At 40.1% G+C, this 23,129-nt stretch overlaps 1 protein-coding gene across 1 annotated transcript in view; it reads left to right on the forward strand.

Moving 5' to 3' along the window:
* Positions 1–2,805: 2,805 nt before the first annotated feature.
* MAMDC2 (MAM domain containing 2) overlaps positions 2,806–23,129 on the forward strand; it is a 106,688-nt gene continuing 86,364 nt past the window's right edge. The window contains exon 1 of the mRNA XM_026866050.1: positions 2,806–2,908. Coding sequence (XP_026721851.1) covers positions 2,806–2,908 — 103 coding nt within the window. The remainder of the gene's footprint in view (positions 2,909–23,129) is intronic.

The following is a 23,129-nucleotide window of genomic DNA, read 5'->3' on the forward strand; positions in this document are numbered from 1 at the left end:
CACCCAAGGGCGCTGAAAGAGTTGGCAGATGTGCTCACCAAGCCGCTGTCCATGATTTACCTGAAGTCATGGCTGACTGGGGAGGTCCCATGGGACTGGAGGGTGGCAAATGTGACACCCATCTACAAGAGAGGCAGAAACTGTCAGTCTGACCTCGGTGCCAGGGAAGGTCATGGAGCAGGTCATCTCGAGTGCCACTACAAGTCATATAATGGACATCCAGGGGATCAGGCCCAGTCAGCATGGGGGTATGAAAGGCAGGTCCTGCCTGACAAACCTGATCCTCTTCTACAACAGGGAGACCTGCTTATTGGATGAGGGAAAGGCTGTGGATGTTGTCTACCTTGACTTCAGTAAGGCCTTGGACACCATTTCTCACAGCATTCTCCTGGCAAAACTGGCTGCTCGTGACTTGGATGGGCACACGCTTTGCTGGGTAAAAAACTGTCTGGATGGCCGGGCCCAAAGAGTTGTGGTGAACGGAGTTAAATCCAGTTGGTGGCCGGTCATGAGTGGTGTCCCCCAGGGCTGGGTTTTGGGGCCACTCCTGTTTAACATCTTTATTGATGATCTAGACGAGGGGATCGAGTGCACCCTCAGTCAGTTTGCAGGTGACCCCAAGTTGGGTGGGAGTGTTGATCTACTCGAGAGTAGGGAGGCTCTGCAGAGAGACCTGGACAGGCTGGAGCCATGGGCTGAGGCCAACTGGAGGAGTTTCCATAAGGCCAAATGCCGGGGGCTACAGGCTTGGGGAGGAGTGGCTGGAGAGCTGCCAGTCAGAGAGGGACAGGAGGGTGTTGATTGACAGCTGGCTGAACAGGAGCCAGCAGTGTGCCCAGGTGGCCAGTAAGGCCAATGGCATCCTGGCTTGTGTCAGCAATAGCGTGGCCAGCAGGGACAGGGAAGGGATCTGACCCCTGTACTCGGCACTTGGGAGGCCGCCCCTCGATTCCTGTGTTGAGTTTTGGGCCCCTCACTACAAAAAGGACATTGAATGACTCGAGTGTGTCCAGAGAACGGCAACGGAGCTGGTGCAGGGTCTGGAGCACAGGTCGTACGAGGAGCGGCTGAGGGAACTGGGGGTGTTTAGTCTGGAGAAGAGGAGGCTGAGGGGAGACCTCATCGCCCTCTACAGCTACCTGAAAGGAGGGTGCAGAGAGCTGGAGATTAGTCTCCTCAACCAAATAACAAGCAATAGGACAAGAGGGAATGGCCTCAAGTTGTGCCAGGGAAGGTTTAGACTAGATGTCAGGAAATATTTATTTCCAGAATGGGCTGTTAGGCGTTGGAATGGGCTGCCCAGGGCAGTGGTGGAGTCCCCATCCCTGGAGGTGTTTAAGAGTTGAGTCAACATAGCGCTGAGGGATATGGTGTAGTTGGGAACTGTCAGTGTTGGGTTGGTGGTTGGACTGGATGATCTTTGTGGTCTTTTCCAACATGGACAATTCTGTGATTCTGTGACTTCTACTCAAGGGATAGAGTATGGAGACAAATAAAATGCAACTATGCTAAACAATTAATTTAACAAAGGTATTTCTATAGAAATCTTTCTTCAGAAATTGCAGTTGGCTGTGCTGCAGTTTCCAAGACAACAACCCCCTGAGAGTTATCTCCCGGGTTTTTTAGTTCTGAGTTACTCTGTGTATCTCCTCAGATAAAAGAATCACAGGTCAAAAGCTGGTACAGTTCTATTAGACACCTTTTTAACAATGAAACCAAACTACTTCAGCAGACTAAGTCTAAAGTAAAATATGTTTTCATTCTATATCAACTATGCATTTTACATTTCTTGCTAGGCATCTTTAAATAAATTAGATATTATTTTTATTCATTTGCCTACAAAGATATGATGTGTTTATATTTTTATTTTTAGAAACATTCTTTGTCTGAAATATGTTAACACAAGAAGTGTCAGGCTTGGCCAATGTCTGAAGAATTTTCTACAAAATAACAAAACAAAAAGCACTCTTTGCAATAGAATCCAGGAGAACAGATTACAGTTTTACATCAGTTGTATGTGTGATTTTATAACCTTTTCTCTGACTTGTCTTCAGAAATGCAAGTTCACTTACACTCACAGGCATGCAAACTTAAATTCAGCTACATGTGAGAATAAGGCCTGGCTCTTATTTTTCAGTAGTATGACTTAATGTGTTCGGGTTTGCTTATCTAAATGTTATATCTGTCACATAGAACAGTAACGTAGTAAATATGAAAAATATCAGTAAATCTGCAGCAGGTGAGAGAGCTTTCCAAAGTGTCAGATTCCGTGTTGCACTGAACCTGTGTAACAAGAAAATAAAACACAAGCACTGCTACTTGATGTGAAAAGATCTCACACTTTAAAAAAATACTGTAGATGACTGCTTAAAATATGGGACAATATGAGTTTAAAACCACTCTCTATGGATCTAGCAGCACTACCATTCTTTACTGAAGACAAGTGTTTAAGTGTTAAGTGTCTTCTTTAATGAAGACGTGTTGCTGAAGACAGTTATATTCTAAAAATGATGGCATTAAATCTGGCCAGGGATGTCAAGGGCAACAAAAAAAAGCTTTTACAGATATGTCAGCGATAAAATGAAGCCTATGGAAAATGCGGGCCCTCTCCAGAAAGAAAAAGGAGACCTGATCACCTGGGATAAGGAGAAGGCATACTCAATTACTTTTTTGCCTTGGTCTTCACCAGCAAGGGCTCCAGCCACACTACCCATCTCAGAAACAAAAGTGGGTGATGGGGAGAATGAAGAACTGTCCACAGTAGAAGATCAGGTTTGAGGCCATCCAAGGAACCTGAAGGTGCGGATGTCTGTGGGACCTGATGAGACGCATCCACAGGTCCTGACGGAACTGATGAGTGAAGTGGCTAAACCACTGTCCATCGTATTTGAGAAGTGGTGGCAGTCTGGTAAAGTTCTCACTGACTGGAAAAGGGGAAACAACCCCCATTTTTAGAAAGGGGACACAGGAAACTACAGGCCAATCAGTCTCACCTCTGTGCCCAGCAAGATCATGGAGCAGACCCTCCTGAAAACTCTCTAGGGCACATGGAAAATAAGGAGGTGACTGGTGACAGCCAGCATGGCTTCACTAAGGGGAAATCCTGCCTGACAGGTTTGGTGGCCTTCTACAACTGGGTTACAGTGTTGGTGGATGAGGGAAGAGCAACTGATGTCATCTGCCTGGACTGGTGCAAAGCATTTGACACTGTCCCACACAAGATCCTTGTCTCTAAATTGGAGAGACATGGATTTGATGGATGGGTGGCTCGGTGGAGAAGCAGTTGGCTGGATGGCAGCAATAAAAGAATTGCAGTCAGCATCTCAATGTCCAAGTGGGGGGGCAGTGACACGTAGCGTTCCTCAGGGGTCAGTATTGGGACCAGTGCTGTTTAACATCTTTGTTGGGCACACAGACAGTGGATTGAGTGCACCCTCAGCAAGTCTGTTGATGACACCAAGCTGTGTGGTGTGGTCAAGGGATGCCATGTAGAGGGACCTTGACAGGCTTGAGAAGTGAGCCTGTGCAAACCTCATGAAATTCAAGAAGACCAAATGCAAGGTCCTGCACATGGCTTGGGGCAATCCCAAGCACAAATATAGGCTGGGCAAACAGGGGATTGAGAACAGCCCTGCAGAGAAGGATTTGGAAGTAACAGTGGATGGAAAACTGACTATGAGCCAGCAATGTGCTCTTGCAGCCCAGAAAGCCAACTGTATCCTGGTCTGCATCAAGACAAGTGCTGCCAGCAGGTCGAGGGAGGGGATTCTCCCCCTCTCTTCCGCTCTTGTGAGACCCTACCTGGAGTACTGTGTCCAACTCCAGGGCCCCCAACATAAGGACATGGACCTGCTCAAGCAGGTGCAGAGGAGGCCATGAAGATGATCAGGGGACTGGAGCACCTCCCCTGTGAGTACAGACTGACAGAGCTGGGGTTGTTCAGCCTGAAGAGAAGGCTCCAGGAAGATCTTACAGCAGCCTTCGAGTACTTAACAGGGGCCTACAGGAAAGATGGGGAGGGACTCTTCATCAGGGAGTGTAGTGGTAGGGTGAGGGGGATAACAGTTTTAAACTGAAAGAGGGGAGATTTAGCTTAGATATAAGAAAGACATTCTTTCCTGTGAGGGTGGTGAGTCACTGGCAGAGGTTGCCCAGAGAAGCTGTGGCTGCCCCCTCCCTGGCAGTGTTCAAGGCCAGGCTGGACGGGGCTTTGAGCAACCTGGGCTAGTGGAAGGTGTCCCTGCCCATGGCAGGGGGGGTGGAACTAGATGATCTTTAAGGTCCCTTCCAACCCAAACCATTCTATCATTCTGTGATTCTATGATATTATTCTATGTTTAAACCACAGGAATTATGTTATTCTTATGTAAATTTATTAATCTGAAATATTTACTGTAACTTGATTAAGTGAATACAGTGGTGTTCTTCACGGCAAAACTTTTCAAACACCTTACTGCTAATAAAATAGGCTTGAATATGTGACTGATGTTAAAATGTAATGAACGAACTCTTGTTTTCTTTCATTGTTAACTGAGATGGTGGTACAGTAGTTTTGACTTCACTTCTCAGGTAGGGCTGACAAAGGCCCAGTTCATATTGAATCATCTCATGTTGAATCTACTTATTGCAGTAGAGAGAGTTAAAAGTTTCTCAAGCCCAGGGCAGAGATATCACATGGATTTCTGATGTGTAGCACTTCCTACATTCCTTCTTTGTTAAATCCCAGTAATATGCTGCCATTTCTAAATGTGAAATAGAAGAAACCATGTGTCTATGTTCCTCTGGAACAGTAGTTCTTATTGCAGTTGTAGAAAATTAATTTATATTAGACCCTAATCTCATTTTTTGAACCTTTTTGGACTTGGACTTAACAGTATTATGAGGTTGTGTTTTTTGGACTAACTACTCAATGCTTATTTTCAGAAGTAGCCACTTAAGGCTTTGATTTTGCAGTGAAAGTACTAAATGCTATTTTAATACAGTCTTAAGAAAAAACAAGTGAAAAAAGAAGAGGCTTTTATGGTAAAAAGCACTTGCACTTCATCTACTTTATTATAATGTCCTGAGTTTGACTGGCTGCTGGAAAATGATTTTGTGTAAACACAAGAACAATTACAAGATAACTAATTTTAAACACACCTCAGACACTAGAGGGTGCAATAAAACCTTATTACTGATGCCTTCAGAGAAGTGAGCTACCTTGGCTTGAAGCACTGAGGTGGCTTTTGGCGACCAAATAGAAGACTTCCAGAGCTGAGCAGAACGTTCCTGAGAAGACAGAGCCACACTTTTCTGAGATGCACTTCAGGAGATATTGATCATAAATAAAATAGTGACGTTCTTAACTCGATGTAAGGAAAAATGTCACTACAGGGTATAATGAATTAGTAGAACAGGTTTCCCAGAGGGCTTGTGGTAGCTCCATCTCAGGAGGTTTTAAAAACCTAACTAAACAAAGCCTGGAGCTTTCTGATCTGCATTCAGTATTGGCTTGGAGCTGGAGCTGGACTTCTGACATCCCTTCCAAGCTGAGTGATTATATGTTCTCTGTGATGTGAGACAATAGATTTATACAGCGAGAAATATTTCACCTTCTCATACTCTTATCCCCATAGGCAAAAATTGAAGTGGTCGAAGAGGGTGTTATGAACGTTTTAGAAATCTTTAAAAGTTTGATGCATGAGTCTGTGCACTAGATTCCTCTGCATCTAATAAACTCTAAGTTTGACGTTAAAGATGTATTGATTTATAATGGAGCTGTCAGAAGGTTTAAGATTTGACAGGAATTGTCTTGGATGTCTGCTGTAACTGGCATAGCCTTACTTTTTTAGATTTTTAGTACTCTGTGTTTATTTCTGCTACAACAGTTGTGGTAGAGTCGAATTTTCAGTCTTTCTTGTAAATCTCCTTTCAGAATTTCAAGGGTCAGAGCTGAACTGAGGATCTGAATCCATTAATATCAGAATTAAACAAAAATCAGTGTAAGATTTGTTTGACAATTATATTTAGACCACCAAGATAAATTTGAGGGATGTATATCTAATAAGAGTATTGACAGTTATGTCTTAAAACTATTATGATATATTGAGTGTTTTCAAATTCTATACAAGTAATTTCACTGAAGTCAACAGAGATACAAAGATTTATCTTAGCTGAGGATCTGCAGACATAAATAAAATCTGTTCTCATTTGACTGCTGTAAAAATTTAATGTTCTTGTTAATTAAAAGGTAGTAAATCTTGGATGTTCCAATCATTAGAAAACTCCAGAAAATTGTAGAAAATGTTACAAATCCCATGAATGGTTGTTGTGTTTACCTAAATGGGTACCCTTGAGTCTGGACTATGCATGGCACCATCCATCTGGAACCATGAGCCGTCAAGAACATGTCTTACTGGGTTTTTCCAGCTGCAGGCAGCCACAAATCTTGGCTTATTAGGAAAGAATTTTCAAACTACATATTTTGGAAACTATGTAGTCTTCTTGCTTTTGTTTCTTTTAATGTCTCAGGGTTTGGGGGGGTTGTTTTGTTTGTTTTGGTTTAGGGTTTTGGATTTTTTTTTTTTTTTTTTTTTTTTTAGTGCTGTGGTCACTATAACATCATGTAATCAAAGCCAGATAAATTTGATTTTTTCCTTCTCCACTGTCTCGTCTCAGACCCAAATGGAGATACCTAAATGTTGAGTCAGGTGATAAACAGTAAGATATTTCTTGTTCTCCCAGCAGATGGAATCTTTTTAGGACTTTTTAGGAAGGTATTTTCTCAGTGTTTTTAATGTTTTCAATATGCAGATGTATTAAGCTCAATTCTATAGAATTAAAATAACTATAGCCCTCTTCCCAAACACTGGCCACTCTGAGTTACAAATTGTAGGTTTTCTTTGGGGATTTTCATATAAACATTTTATTATGCTGTTCATTAGTTGGTTTCTTTCCCTGAAATTGAAACCTTAAAGAAGAGGAATGATTCCGCCATGAAGAACTGAAATAAGGTAGCACCTGATTTTGTTTTTTTTCTTCTATCTGGAGATATAAAAGCAGTTTGAATGTTCCCTTGCTCTTTTTTCCTTGCAGTATTTTGTGTATGAAGCTACCATGCAGCCATGCACTCATGTGAAACCTACAGAGCTCTAAATGTGATTGTGTTGAATTACCAGAGCTCTTCAAAACACATAAACTTAATTGGCTTAAGTTTCTACAAAACCAGCATAACATTTTATAACATGGGAGATTTTTAATCAGTCCTGCTGCTGCATATTTTCTGTCCAGTTACCATCAAAAATAACCCATGTATGAAATATTTCCTTCTGTTGCTTATGAACCTAGCAAAAAACAGAGTACTAATTTGTCTGGATTTCTTAATAATTAAATTAGTCACAGTGGTAGTCATATTTGGTAAATCTGTGCATGGTATATGTCCGTCACACAGTTATTTACTGTGTTTTAGAACTAGCCCTACTATTAAAACAAATTGTTGCTGGAAAAACATAAAAACCCAATAACAAATGAAGATATTTTTTTTTCTTAATCTTCACCTATTTTCATTTTTTTTTTTAGTTTCTGTGAATGAGCAAAATCAATAATGTTTGAACTATCCATTAGTTTTCATAGATCAACAAGAGGCCATGATAAGACATGTAAACAGCTTATAGACTAAACAAAGCATTTACAAAAACCTGGCAACTATTGCTCTACAACAGCTAGATGTAGAAGAAAACAAGTATTGGTAAGTTAGCATGGAGAGATACTGAACTGCTGTATATCTCCAGGTGCTTCCCAAGGAGAAATTACCATCTCTGGAAACCAAAGAATATTAACTGTCATGTGGTTGCTATGGGCACACCTGGAAAATAAACTGTTACCTACAGGATACTGTTATATGTTCCTTTATTCTTTTTATTTGGAAATGGATCCAGAAAGGGGAGAAAACAGAAGAAAACAAACATTCTGCAGGGCTTGGAAGCAAAGCTACATCTGAATTAACTGTGGGTTTCTCAGAGGCTCTTTTGGGGCCTCATGTGTGAGAGATGAGAAACCAGGCCTTCAAGAAACTAAGACAAACAACCTGGGAAAGCAAAAGTTGAGGCTAATCGAAGAACTGCCTCAAACACTTGCAAGACAAAACTATGAGTCACAGGGTGTATTCTGTGAAGGTCGAAGCTGATAACGCTGCCTGAATAACACAAGGTGCAGCTGAAGGAGGGAGCCCTGTGGAGACAGGACGGCTCTCCTCTGGGGCACCTGGGCAAATTTCAAGGGCCATATGTCTGGTGAATAACCTTTGCTTCATTATCCACAAAATGCATATTAAAGTTGACACCCCTCAATATGCTAACGAGGGCTGACTGATCATGCTAATTACATCATCCCATGGAACACCTTACCCCTCCCTGTACATGGGATACATAGCTATGTGGGTCGACCTAGGGGACGGACCCAAGGAAAGTGGGTATAAATCAAGGTAGGTGGAGAGAAAGGTGGGGCCCTGAGGAGTGCAGTGAAGCGAAGAAGACGGCTGCCAGCAAAAAAGACGACTGCCTCCTGGAACCCTCACTGGTGGGATCAACGCAGAAACCCAGACCGGTGATCTGTATTTCCCCATTCCCTCTATCTCCCTCTTTCCCCTTTCCCATTAAGAAATACAAGGCATATTGTATTGCTTGCCACAACTTGCTATATAGTTAGCCAGTTATCGTGTGCTCAATTAGTACATTGTGGGTAGTTAATAAATGTTTGGACTTGGAGACTTGTTGTCTGGTCCACTGGGGATTTGTGAATCTGAGTCACTTGTCCCCCTTGTCTGAGCAGGTCATGACATTATGTCATAGGTTTTTCTTATTTTTGTAGATCACTCTTGTTGGGTTACGTTTACATTAGACTCATACTGTGACAAAGACGGTATCTGCAGGTCCTTCTTCTGTTTTTCAGATGATTTTTTTAGCTTTTAAGCTGGTTAAAAACTGCTTTGCAAACAATATAGGAAAAGAGACTGTGTAAATGTGAGTCTACATAGTGCCTATCATGTACATCAAGTATGAGGAGCAGGAAAGTCATGTGCATTTCTCATTTTCCTATCCCTCCTCTTCCTACTTCACAAACACAGATGTGATGTCCTAATCCTGTTGGAGAATCCTAGTTGCAGAACTACCATAATTCTACTATAATTATTCATAATTCACAGTTACAACTGAAACACACCAGGAGAGACAGTTGATATTTCTGTTCTTGTAAAATATTCCCTCACGAAAAGATGAATGCCCACTTGAGAGCCAGATCTTACATACTCTTTGCTCAGCAGTGACATAGAGCAGGAGGAAGAAAGATCATACTACACTTGAAGTTACCACCTTGAAAGTGTAGTACCTACACTTGAAAGTTACCACCTGCTGAAATCTTACCTAGACATTTGATTTCAGTGGGAGCTAGGTAGAGAAGGCCAAGATATGTGAAGGTTTCTAGTACTGGCCTTCTTTTCTTTAAAATGTATGGTTCTCCAATAATGGCTTCACCAGGATTAGTTGTAGGTCATGACAAGTGTTTCTGAAAATCTTAACTGAAATGTTAATTCCAGCAATTCATAGATAAAGAGTGTCATAGCTGCAGAAAATAGCATATTTGAGAGAATGATTCTTCTTTTAGTGATAGTGTTGTTTTAGCTGTGGTGATCTAAGGACAGACAGGAGACAAAATACAGAAATCATCTTTAATTAGACTGGGTAATTTAGCAGAAAAAATACACAAACTATAAGCATGTGAGCACTTTCTTGAAATAATTTTAATAACAGAATGTTTAGTAGAGTAGATGTTACCTGTTAGAGGGTTGCATAATATATTTAGGGAGGAAAAGAAGGTTTTCAAACACAGGAATTCTAACAAAGAAGTAGCAAATTCCTGGCTGAAATAATTTATAACAGCACTTGGGATGTATTTTCATCATCTGTTTAAGCCTATTGATGACTGTGCTACTTCTGGGGCAGGTATTCCTTGTTCCTGTGACTTAGTCTTTTCTTTGTCATGAAGATGGTGAAATTGAGTTACTAATTGCACTAATTAACTAAATATATTTCAGTGAAAGAGGTTAAATGAAAAGAAAAGTTCTGGAACATGGAGTGCCATGAGGGAGAGAATTGAAGGCTGTTGTCACTCTTGGAGCAAAAGAAATCTATAATTAGCATCTGTGAAGCAGAGAAGTCAACAGAGGTTTGGGAAAGACTGTAAAAGTTCATAAAATAAATGTGTCTTGACTGAATTGGTATGTTTGGTTTCAGCAGAAGTGTGAATTTTGTTTAACAAGCTCATCTTTTTTGTATGTCTTCCTTGAAAATCGGGCTAAGAGGTAAAAATAGAGTGCTACATTTGAGAGAATATTGCATAGGATTAGGATATAATTATCTAAGTCTTCCTCTAGATTGCCAGTGGAGTCAGTTGCTAAAAGTACTGTAGTTGAAGATTTTCTATCATTGTTATTTCATAGTCTGAATTTCTCTTTCATGTATTTAGAGTGTAATCACATCAGAATCTTCTTGCCAGATTATTATTGTCAATATTATTAGATAAATTTATTGATATTTCAGTTACTGTTTTATTAGTGACAGACAATTGATGGTACAAGCTGGTATGACAAATGAGCATATAATAGGTATAAAAATTAAACAATGTTAAGGCTGATGAATTACAGTAAGTATTATTTAAAGAGACCCATCATCACTGAATTTCCTGAAATATTTCATATTTTAATTTAGTGCAAACAGTAAATTATTTAGTTTCTTAATTCTGTTCTGGTCAACTATATTGTTATAAAGATCATTTAGTATTGCCATGAGAATAAATTTAATTATTGTAGTCACAAACACTAGATGTTACTTGTGATCATGATCAATTCAGTGAATCAGGTGTTTTCATTATACCAAAGAAGCTAGATAACCCATGTCTCAGCTTCTTTAGTGTTTAATGACTACCTGCAGCAGCTGAAGAACTGGCTGAAGGGCTCAAGGGTCTGTAGTGAATGGGGCTACATCTGGCTGGTGACCAGCCACCAGTCTTGTTCCTCAAGGCTCAATCCTAAGGCCAGTTCTCTTCAATGTATTTATCAATGATCTGGATAAAGGAGCTGAATGCACCATTGTCAAGTTTGCAGATGGTACCAAACTGGGAGGTGCTATTCATTTTCTTGAGGGACAAGAGGCCTTGCAGAGGGATCTAGATAGATTGGAGCGTTGGGCAATGATTAATGGAATGAAATTTAACAAGTCTAAATGCTGGATTCTGCACTGTGGATGGAGTAATGCTGAGCACAAGTATAAACTGGGAGAAGAGTGGCTGTAAAGCAGCCCTGCAGAAAGAGATCTGGGGGTGCTGGTTGACATTAAGTTCAACATGAGCCAGCAGTGTGCCTTGGCAGCCAAGAGGGTAAACCATATCCTGGGATGCATCAAACACAGCATAACCAGCCAGGCAAAAGAGGTGACTATCCTGCTGTATTCCGTGTTGGTGTGGCCTCACCTTGAGTGCTGCGTGCCGTTCTGGGCCCCACAATTTAAGAAGGATTTGAAGGTCCTTGAATGCATCCAGAGGAGGGCAACAAAGCTGGTGGAAGGACTGGAAGGCGTGTCCTGTGAGGAACAGCTGAGGTGTCTGAGTTTGGAGAAAAGGAGGCTGAGGAATGACCTCATTGCTCTCTGCAGCTTCCTGAAGAGGGGAAGTGGAGAGGGAGGTGCTGATCTCTTCTCCCTGGGATCCATTGATAAAATGCATGGGAATGGTTCAAAGCTCACCAGGGCTGCACTAGGAAGTATTTCTTTACCAAGAGGATGGTCAAACACTGGAACAGGTTCCCCAGAGCAGTGGTCAATGCCCCATGCCTGTCAGTGTTTTAGAGGCATTTGGACAATGGTCTTAATAACATGCTTCCGATCAGCCCTGAAGTGGTCAGGCAATTGGACTAGATGACCCTTGCAGGTCCTTTCCAACTGAACCTCTCCCTCTCCTTCTCCCTTCAGCTGTCACTCAGTTTAATAGTTACAAAATTATGAAAACTCTTAAGGCAATCACGGTAAGTAATTTAGTGAATTCATTGTATTACATGGTGCAGGTCAGGACCTTGTTATCTATCAGGGAAATCTATGAAAGGGTCTTTAGCCCTGCAGCTAGCTGAAATAAGACCAAAGGGTCTAATGAACTTAGGCAGACAAGTGGAAAATATTACCCCGACTACATGGGTATTCTTAAAAGGGTTTTTTTGCTGGTAAGTGCAAAACTTAGCTACCAGCTGATGTTGAGTTTTTGGTTCCTACTGCCTAGCTTGGATTTTTGCCCCTATCTCACCTATAGAGAACATCATATGTCCTAGCTTGTAGCCTGGAATCTCTCACTTCACCCTTTAGATGTTGCCTTTCCTTCCTCAATGCATCTGTGATGTCAGGCTTTTGTCATTGTTCTTTCTTGCCTCTGAACATAAGGAACTCCAGTTGCCTGTGTCTCAGTTTCAGATCTGACATTTGAGGACTGAAGTGTGATATTTTTCATGGAGACAGTCACTTCTGTCACTTCAACAAATGTTTGAAACTGCTATGCTTAAGTTCACAATTGAAGACAATCCCAAGCTGAAAAAAAGAGATATAAAATTGTGCTGGTAAATTCTAAGAATAGACCTTTGCCAGGACTGCAGGAAAAAAATACCAGAATAATTTAGATGGTCTGTTCTAATCAGTATTCAAGTTACATTAATCTTGTATTTGCTGGAGAAAGGCTTCTGTTCTCATTGTAGTTTCAGTGCTTTGACTGCATTCATTGGCCAGCTCCTAGAATAGTTAGTCCATAATGGTAGTGTACTAACTCTCCACAACAAATACTAACACAGTTTTAAGAAGAGTATGTAACTCTCAGCCCACCTGCCTCTAAAACATCTTGGTAACCTTTTTCCGATAAACAGCTTTAGGAGATCATGAATTTCCTCAACTTCAGATTTAAATTTTACATTAGCCCATTGCTACTTGATGACTACATAAAAGCAGTAATTCAGCCTTCTATTACTTAGGTTTTACAACTTTTCCTTTTGTGAGTGACCTAACAGAAGCATTCTCCCTGCACCTACAGGAAGGTGATTAAAGAGATGGAGCCAGGCGTTTCACAGCTCTGTGTGGTGGGAGGATGAGAGGCAGTGGGCACAAGTTGAAACTTGTTAAAACAAGTCAGAAAGGCTCAGGCTGGACATAAGAAGAAACTTTTTCCCATGAGGACAGTGCAGCAGTGGAGCACACAGAGAGTCTGTGACATCTCCATCATTGAAGGCTTTCAAGCCCCAGCTGGATAAAGTGTTGAGCAACCTGATCTGAACTAAGAAGTGGCCTTGTTCTGGGCAGGACCTCCTGTGGCTCCTTCCAAGCTGAATTTCCTATGAGCTTGTGACTGCTGTGAAATCCCTGTGATAGCACAGCACCTTTCCTGAGATGCCTTAGGCTTCATCAAGTTGCAAAATCTTGTAGTGTCTCCATCAGGCCCAAACTAAACCTGTAACTACCTTTGTCCCTACTTCTAGGTGAGAAAATTTTACTTTTTTAGTTGGGACAAGGGACAGAATAGGGTGGCAAAGAGGACTGAAGATTTGCTAGGCTTCCTATCACTTCTCATCCATTTCGTTGTGATAAGGGGAATTTTTTCTGCAACATTTTCTCTTAAAACTTTGGGATAGTTGATTCACTTGTGGCTACATTGCCAGAAAGCTTTAAGCCAGACTTTCTTCTCCTTCTTTCCTACAAAGAGCTGGCAAATAGGTACTCAGTCCTGTAAATTCAGAGCTGGCTGAAGGAGAATCTTCTAGTCTACAGCAGTTTGTCTCAGGGATTTTTGTCTCTTTTTTTTCCTGTCCTGGAATGGGATGAAGGCCCAAATGATCTTTTAACTTTTCTGAAGCTAAAATGGGGTATTGAGGATTTCTTTGAGCTGTTCCCCCAGTAACTGGGTAGAAGGAAATAATGTACATGTGTACTGGTGCTGAGGAATAAAGGATCAGAGGCCTTTTTGTCCTGTCCTCTTTTCCCAGGAATATTTGTGGTCTTTGGCTCTTGCTCTTTAAGTGTTACAAAGTCTGATGTTGTTTGCAATGTCCCCTAATTTTTACAGTTCATGCTTTGCTGCAGTTCCAGTCCCAGAGAGCAATATATGGCATTATAATTTGTATTAAAGCTAAGAGAATGCCAAGTGAAAGGCTGAAAAGCACAATTTCTTTGTCCAAACTGGGGTATTACAATCACATAATCATTAGGAGTGAAATGAGAGGGAGGGACACAGGACAACCTGCTATCTGGCAGTGGCACCCACAGGACAACCTGCTATCTGGCAGTGGCACATCATGTTTACTTGAAGAAAAGTCCTGATGGATATTCTCGTCTGCAAGAAAACTTCCAGATCTTCTTTCTTTAAGGATTTGTCTCTCAAAAAGAGAAAATCACACTTACATATTTTGCTTCTGTAAATTAACTGTTATAGAAACATCTTTATGCAAACTCTTTTTATCCAGCAGACTTTAGAGTGTTTTTATCTCAGGCAAAGATTTTTTTTTTTTTTTTTACTGTAGTAGGAATTAATTTCTCAAAGCCTCATCTAAGGGCATTACAAAGTAGCCACATATTCTTATCGCTATATCTATCCCTTGGGATCTGATGTTTTTTGTGAATTATTTCAGTTCTCAGAGAGCACATCTTCCTAGGAGTTAGTCATATACTGGCTAGTCCTGTCCTCAAATTATTATGATGACTCAATGATGACTTAAAGGTCTTTTCCAACCTAAATGATTCCATGATTCTAAAATGGAAGGACAGCTGAAGTCACTTCCTGGAATCATACCTGTTAGGATATGCTTATGCTTAGCAACACAGTGGTGATGGAGAATGCAAAGCTGGTAACAGTATACTTACGACTGTGAGAGAAACCCATGTATGTGTTGTTCAGATCCCTGCCTTCTACTCTACTCTACTGTACCTGTCCAGAAGGCAATCAAAGACCTGTGCAAAATTAGTAGAATTAGAATTAGTAGAATTCTGTGTCAGCCAGCAGATGTCATATGAATTTGATGGATAAAACCTCTTGCTTCACTGGAGGAGCATAAGAACATTGCCTGCTGAAAGCTATAAATATATGTTTATAAGGAATAGACAGTAGAATTTTTGTAGTTGTTCACAGCATCACAACTCAAATTTCTTTAGTGTGTTCTGGTACAGCTTGTTCTGTTCTACCACCAGATGTTAAGACTCACAGTCTAAAAAGGAAAAAACTCTTTCAGATGAGGGTATATATCCAGGTTGTTCGCTGTATCAAAAAAATCAGCATTTGTGGGGGTTCTCTCTTATATGCACTGCCACTGGTGTGGTCCTCAGAGACCTTGAGGCATTCCATAATAGGTACACAGTGCTGTAACTAATGCTTCCATAATAGGTACACAACGCTTCTTTCTCCAATACATTGCTTACCAATGCACCTTGGAAAAGTGTGGTGTTGTTGAATCTGGCTTTTTAAATGAGAGAATAGCGATTGTGACTTCATTTTTCATTTTGGTGATAGAGAAGTTTCAAAAGAAAAAATAATTTCCACTATTATTTGGACAGTTAATCTCTTTTTTATTACATAAATTTCAGGTTTTCATTCTATTTTAACTTTTAGTACTTCTGCTGACCCTTTTTTTTTTTTTTTTTTTTTTTTTTTTTTCCCCACAAGAAAAAACTGCAGAGGCTTTAAAAGAAAAACATGGGGAAAAGCTTACAGTTGTCTATAGCTTCTCAGTGGCTTCAGAATGAAATGAAACTATTTCTGTGTTTTAGCACAGAAAAAGTCCAAAGAACATAGTTATTCAAACTGGAGGAGTTTGAAAGAAGAATTTTTAAACAGTACCAAGAAAGTGGAAAAATATAGGTATATTGCTAAAATTATAAGGTTTCTTTGACTAAAATTTAGCTCCTTCTCTTCCTATGCATAAGTGATGACAACACTTTAAAGAAATTACTGTTTTATTCAAGGAATTCTCATATGGAGGACAAGTTCTACATTGGAATAAAGCAGCAGAGCCAAATTGTCATTTTAGACCTATATGTTATGTATTTTGCTCTGACTTTTTTTTAAAGTTAGAAAAGAGAAAAAGACGTTATAAGTAAATACTCAGCCTAGCTGTAGTTTTCACTAAAAACAAACCCTGAAAATAAGACAGGTTATTTATTTAAACTGTAGAAACAAGGACTCATAATCTGGTTTAACATTTATTTTGCTCTCTTATGCTAATGAACATGAGCAGTTGGAACAATTCCTATTAAATTGAGAAATAACAATGGCAGTTTAACCACTCAAAATTTAGCTAAGATACAAATCATGTTTCAAACTGCAACTGTTACTGTGTGTCTACTCTGTTCCTTACTCTTGCAGCTAACAGAGAAGGACTTTTATCCCTGCACATCCCTGAGTTGTGGCTATGCTGACAGCCCATGAAGGAACAGCTCTTCCAGGAGAGATGTAGGCAGAGAAAAGGTCTCAAAGCCACCTCTGTGTCCATTATCCCCACTCTCTTCCACTGGACTCTTCCTGTTTGACCTTTCATTAACAACTGAAATCAAAATATCTGTGGCAATGGCACAAAAACCAGAGAACCTATGCAGGTGCATGAGGTGAGTAGGTAGCAAAGCATATTTTTTCTTTGTAAACTGAATTTGTCTAATCTAGGCACCTTGGGGATAGCAAATCTCAATCCTACTGTTAGTTACTTTTTACTCTAGAAAGAATTGTGTTTTAAAAATGAAAGATTTTCTCTCAAAGGGATATTCTGGAGTTGAGCCACATTTGTGTTACACAGTGCAAAAGGTGCAGAACAAAGCAAATCAGTAGTGAAATATTTATCCCCTTCCTTGTGATTCCTCATTGCTTTTCCCCCTAATTCAAGAGGCGCTGAAGGAAAGTGGTTGTTACTTCGGTAACCTATTTTTAAAGCCACTGAAGAATAGGTTTTAATTCTCTGGGAAAACTGTAACAAAGGAGTAAGTGTTAAAAATGTTTCTTCAGCTTGCAGTGTGGTATGTCTGTAAAGGCCTCTTCATTGTTCTGATGGTTTACTGGGTCATGCGTTACCTTTTCAAGGTCTTGAAGATACATTGGCTGGAGCTTCAAGTACAATTAGAAACAAAGACTTACTAAATGTACAGATTCTCTGCTAATAGGACTCATCTGAAGTCCCAGACCACAGGAATGTGAACAGAGACTTTTTATATGGGTCACCATAACCTCACTCCAGGCATCGCAGACACCACTAGCATCTATGTTAATAATTATTTTGACATCTGGCAATAGTGACAAGTAAAACTTTCAAAATCCTAATATCTTGTATTCTCAACAGCTGCATCAATTAGCATGATAGGGCTGGAATATCTGTCCCAGTGTTTACCACGACTGCTGACTCAGCAGGACCCTGATGTTTCTCTTGAGGTCTTGGCAGAGGAGACACACCTCTTTCTGCCACTCCACGAACAAAGATCTCAACGGGCTCTTACGTGGGAGCAGTCTTGACTGCAGTGCAACAGCCTAAATAGGAGGCAGGCATACTGTGGTTATACTGGGATTGTATCCGACATGGCATGTAAAGTAGAGCAGAACTATTGAGATCTGCACCTGAGTGGGAAAAAAAGAAGTGTTGTAGCCTTTGTTTTGCTGGAGGAATTTTTTATGTGGATGAGGTGTTCACACAGCCAGGGGCCATTCAGCACAGACCTCTTCTTTTGGTGCACACTGATAATTCAGATTTTGTTGAGGAAACTCAGCACAAGGAACTCATCCATCTGCTGGGGCATGAATCTCCATTTCCTGCATAGACAAAGCTTCATGTATTAGAAAGCTAGGGTTTTCTTCCTCTTTCTTCTTTGATTCATCTCTGTACTTCTTTTGTCTGATGTTTAAATGTTATCTTCAGATGTTTCAAAAGATTTTCACATAGATTGCTCTAAGATTTTCAGAGGGTTTCTAATGACCTAGTAACAACTTTCTAATGACACATTTTGCCCACATTGTGGCCTACTATATGTAGGAAGAATTATTTCCAAGAAATCCTGTCTGCTAAACTTTTTCCTATTTCTTTTGCAAGAATTTCTTTTCTGTCCAGGACACAGGAATCTGAATTGTCTCATGCACTGGTGCAAGAAGCAGAATAAACCATGAGAAGTGGCCATCCTTTGTAGGAAATAGATCCATAATTGATCCTGATTATAGTATCCAACTGTGGAAGCCACCCAGGAAGAAATATACATGGCTCCCAGCTCTGGCCTAGTGGTCACAAATTCTAGGTTTTGAGTGGAGACTGGAGCATCAAGAAGGAAAAAAACCCTTTGGGACCTAGTTACAGAGTAGACTACTATAGGAGAAACAAAAGCACATCAATGAACTTTGACATTCTGTCCTCTACCATTGGAGAGTGTATGTGAGCAAGTATTCTGATGGTTTATCGTAATGTCTGCTTTGCTGCAAGGACCTTATCCTATGGTTCATCATTCAGGATGTATGGGTGCTAGTTTGCTCTGAGATAGGACAAGGGGTAATTGGGCAGAGCCGTCAAGGTGTTTCAATCTCAAGATCTTTACAAACAGGCAGCACAAATACACATTGCACTATGTATGGCTTGTTTTACCACATGCAGTCCCAGGAGGTCAGTGCATGCCTTTATGCTCTGTGTTAGGACCAGAAAAACACATCATTAACATGATGTTTCAGTAATACTGCAGTGGAAGGGTGAGAATTATGCCTTTTGGTTTTGTGCATAATTTGCCACCAAAAATTAGCAGCTATGTTTTAGACCACAGGGATAGTGTGGAGCAGGCTCAGGCCAATGGCCAATGGCCAATGGCCATGTTCTGTAGGCTGCTGGCTCCATGCAGGCTGGATGAAAGCCAGTCCTCACCAGGCTGACCTCCCAGCTGTGGTTCTCTCCCTGAAGCAGGTACCAGGGACTGCAGATGTAATCACTGCTGTGGCAGAGGTCTTGCAAAGTTTGGACATAGGTTTCATGTAGCTCTGCCTTGGTCTGACTCTGAGTAGGTGGATGGGGTAACATCCTTGATCAGTCTTCAGCCTGCCAGTGAGAGCAACATTCCTATTTTTAGACCATAATTATGGGAGACAGTCAGGTCCATTTCTGAATCCTCTTTCTCTTTGTCCTCTTCACTTTTTAATCGGAGTAGTAAAATAGACCTTTTGCTATTATCTCCCAAGACATACTCTGTGACAAAACAGTTCAACAGTTTCTCTTAATACTGCAACAGATGTTTTAGTTATTGCCTGGACCCCTTAGCTCCTTTTTCTAGTGCAGCTGTATTTAAATTACAGAGGAATGGATAATCCATATCCTCTAATAAAAGGTTAATGCCTAAAAATACTCCACATCTGAAAAGTTATCAAAGACATAGAACATGGGTTACCCGTATGATTAGTGGACAAAAAAAAACCCCCAAAAAAACAAAAAACCAAAACCAAAACCCAAAAAACCCTTAATTAAAAAGGATAAGTCTTTGGCACAGTGTGAGATCTCCACTTGCCCTGTCATTATGGGAGATGAAGCTGATGGCGCTGACAAGTCACATATAAAATACAAGGAGACCAAGAGTTTGAACAGTTAATTGAAGAAATATTATGAGCTTTCTTAACTTGTTTGTTGATATTGCTGTTAAGGAAAAAGAAAATCACAAATCTGGATGCCCTTTCAGTTAATATTAACCATCTGTCTGATTTGCTCTACTTCTTTTCTGGCAGGACTTTTACTTTTGTGGTTCTTTTTCTTTTCTTTATGATTATGAAGCAATCCCCAGTGTCATGTTAGAAATCACCACTATAAATGCTGACAATTGTTCTAGGGCTAGCTTCAAAGACTTGTAAAACCCACAATGTTAAATCTATGTCTGAAGCTGGCGTAGTCACCGGCTCCAAATGACTAGCTTGTGTGCAAGTTACCCTCAGTTGTGAACACTCTGCAAATTCTTTTAACACTGGAATGCTTGTCAAATGCAAATCAAAACTCAGTCTTTGGGACACCACTCCTAACGGCGAGGGGTGTTTGCCAAAGACTCAGTTGAATACAATGGGGTGGCAGGAGATCCACAATTGCAGCTGGTGAAGGTGGAGAAGGGCAGAGGTTGCTCATACGGATAAGTGGTTGCCCTGAAGATAAGCAGTGGCAGAAATGGTAAACGGTAGACAACTGATTGGAAGGCAAAGGGAAAAATGTGCAAGGCTGTTCTGTGAATGGATTAATGCTCCTGCTTTTTTTTTTTTTTTTAATGTTATTCTGCCTGACTTGATTTCATGGAGGTTTGCTATGTATTATGGCGGATTAGATGAGGCTAGAATTTGACCCATTGGCTTTCGTGCGCGCCTTTCAGTCACACAGAAACTTAAACAGTGTGTATAGGAACAAGAACTGGGTTTAAATTTGAATCCCAGTGCAGTGAACTAGCAGCTGGTTTGCCTACAGCTGAAGTGATACTCAGAATGGGAATCTACATTCTGTTGAAAGAGAAAGGAGGAGAATTTTTAGTCTAGTGCTATGGGGTTTTTTACACTATATTAGAAAATTTGTATCTCAAAACTAAATAGGAAAAAATGCACACTGACGTAGAGAAAATAACCTATTCACAAAATTTTAAAAAATTTAAAAATACTGATTTCTGTTCCAAAATTTGGAATCTTTACCATTTGCTGTGATGTTGAGGATGAGCTGAGCTAAGATGCCTTTCATAATCATTATGGATTTATTCCCTATTTGTCCTTGGATCTTTCTTGGAGACAAATCCCAACCACGCCATTCAGAGCGTGCTTTTTAAGCACAGGTTGCCTAGGTAAGGACCTCTGTCGTTTTTTGCTGCCTTTTCAGTATCATCTTCACTGGATGCCAGAGAAAAAAAAAATTAAACATCTTTATTATGTGTTTGAATGATCCAGTGGTTGATTTAAGCTTTTTCGTGCTATTAAGAGTACCTTTCAATTTCTAGTGTCAAATAGTAATGAACAAAGTAGAATAAAATGTAACTGGTCTCTTTGTTTCCCACATAGTCTTCAAGGATACACACCTTTTCAGTTCACAGCATCTCTAAGGGACGGAGGTCCTTTGCCTGTTTCCATTAATATCAAGAGAAAGTCTGTTTCTTCCTTCAGTGGGAGCATAGCTGAGTCATTAACTGCAGTTTTTTGAAACCAATGTCTAGTCTGGATTTATCTTGTCTTTTTACTTTTTCCTCCTTATGTCTATTACAGAAATTAACTAGGTCTTAATATTGTATTATTCCCTGGCTTTTTGCTATGTTCGTTTTCTATTTACAACATTCAATGTGTTGTTTTGGCACACTGGAACCATCAGTGGAAAGATTTAGCTAATAATATTCAGAGACTATTACAAAAAACCCCAGAGAAACATCACTGTGAGAGAGACTGAAGTAGGCTGACTACTTAATTTTGCCTGTGCCAACATTTTCAGAAGTATGTTTGTTGCAACACTAGTGTTTTTCTCATCTATTTTCATCAAGAGGTTTTGAACCTTCATTGAACTCTAAATAGAGAAACATGAATGGCTATTTTTTAAAAAAAGCAGGAGATTGTGTAAAATGCTAGTATTGGACACAATGTGAGCAAACATAGCAAAGTCAAACATGACTGACTCTCTAATGCTTGACATGGTGTAATTGGATTTCTGTTATTTATGCATGTCAAACTGCAGTTTCCAATTCTAACAGACACATGTAGTTCTAGTTCTGCTTTGAATTAGCAAAAATTGGAGCTTTGTGTTCTACTCTCATTTGGTAATGACACTGGCAATTAAGGAATAAGACACCAGCCACAAACAAAAAAGCAGTTCCTGCCTTAACGACTTTGTGGTCTGAACTCAACAGGCCTGATGGTCACAAGCTGTTTTACACCATTGTACTTGTATTTTCTTAAATTGAACTAACTTCCTCATGAATGTAGTTCCACTGGTTTGGTGAGGCTTTCTCCTAGTTTTCATGAGCATACTGGAGATTAGAATTAGCTTCTATAAGTGATTTTTATTTATACAAATTTGTGAAGACTCATTTATTATATGGCTGTCTTTAAAACCAGACGCTTTCACTTCTGCCTACAGAAGTCTCTGCTTCTGGTAGTTCGTTGGGAATTTCTCTATTTGAAGAAAACTAGCACAGGTAGTTCTTGAGCACAAATTATTTCAGTAAAGAATTATGTTGTGTTTTCTGCATAATATCTTTCATACAAAAATGAAATTATTTTCTGATGGGTACCACTTTTCCACACATGTCTGCAGGAAGGAACAGCTGTTGCTTTCACACTCATGTTTAGTGTGAAGCTCTCTGCAGCAATAATGAAAAGCTCCTGGCAGGACTGAATCTGAGGACTCTAAGCAGGAAGACTTTGTTGATCATGGCATACCTTTCTGGCATAGATTTACATGTCTTTTCCATCGAGTTTCTGGTGCCTTCAAAATGAGACAACTTGTCTTAATAGAAATACACTCCCTTTGCATATGCACTGTAGCTTTTAAAAACCATTTTACTTTGTTGCTGTGACATCCATGCCAAGTACTAAACTGGCAATGATCTTTTCAACTCAGGTCAGACTTGTCAGCATCTTTGCATGGCGTTATACCTTTAAATAGGGTTCACTTTTATTTTAACTCACTCCTTACTTTGGGATACTGGACATAATAAGATTCTGAACTTATTATGGCCAAAGCCTGCAGGTGTTTACAGTGCCTACAACTATGGTGAGTAACTACCACCATGTCTCCTTTAATATACTTACACATAACCTAATAGATAGTCACAATGCATAGTCAGTCCATGACTAGAAAATGTCTCATTTTAGGGAAACAAAATGCATTGTCTTCAGAGCTTGATACAAACACAGGCCCCAAGTCATGTTTTCTATCCCTGTATTCACAACTGGAGTGCACTGTATGACTCCTGTCAGGTTGAGCAGGTAAACTTTAGTGAGGACATAATGGTATGTAGAGGTATTCTGATGTATAACTTAAGGAGTTAATATAAGCCCTTTATTTTTAAGGGAAATTTGTTCCTTTGGATTTTAATCGTGTTTCTAAACGTTTTCTACGTGGCGAGGATGAAGAG

This window comes from Athene cunicularia (assembly GCF_003259725.1).
Source record: "Athene cunicularia isolate RWA chromosome Z unlocalized genomic scaffold, athCun1 chrZ_part2, whole genome shotgun sequence".
NCBI lineage: Eukaryota > Metazoa > Chordata > Aves > Strigiformes > Strigidae > Athene > Athene cunicularia.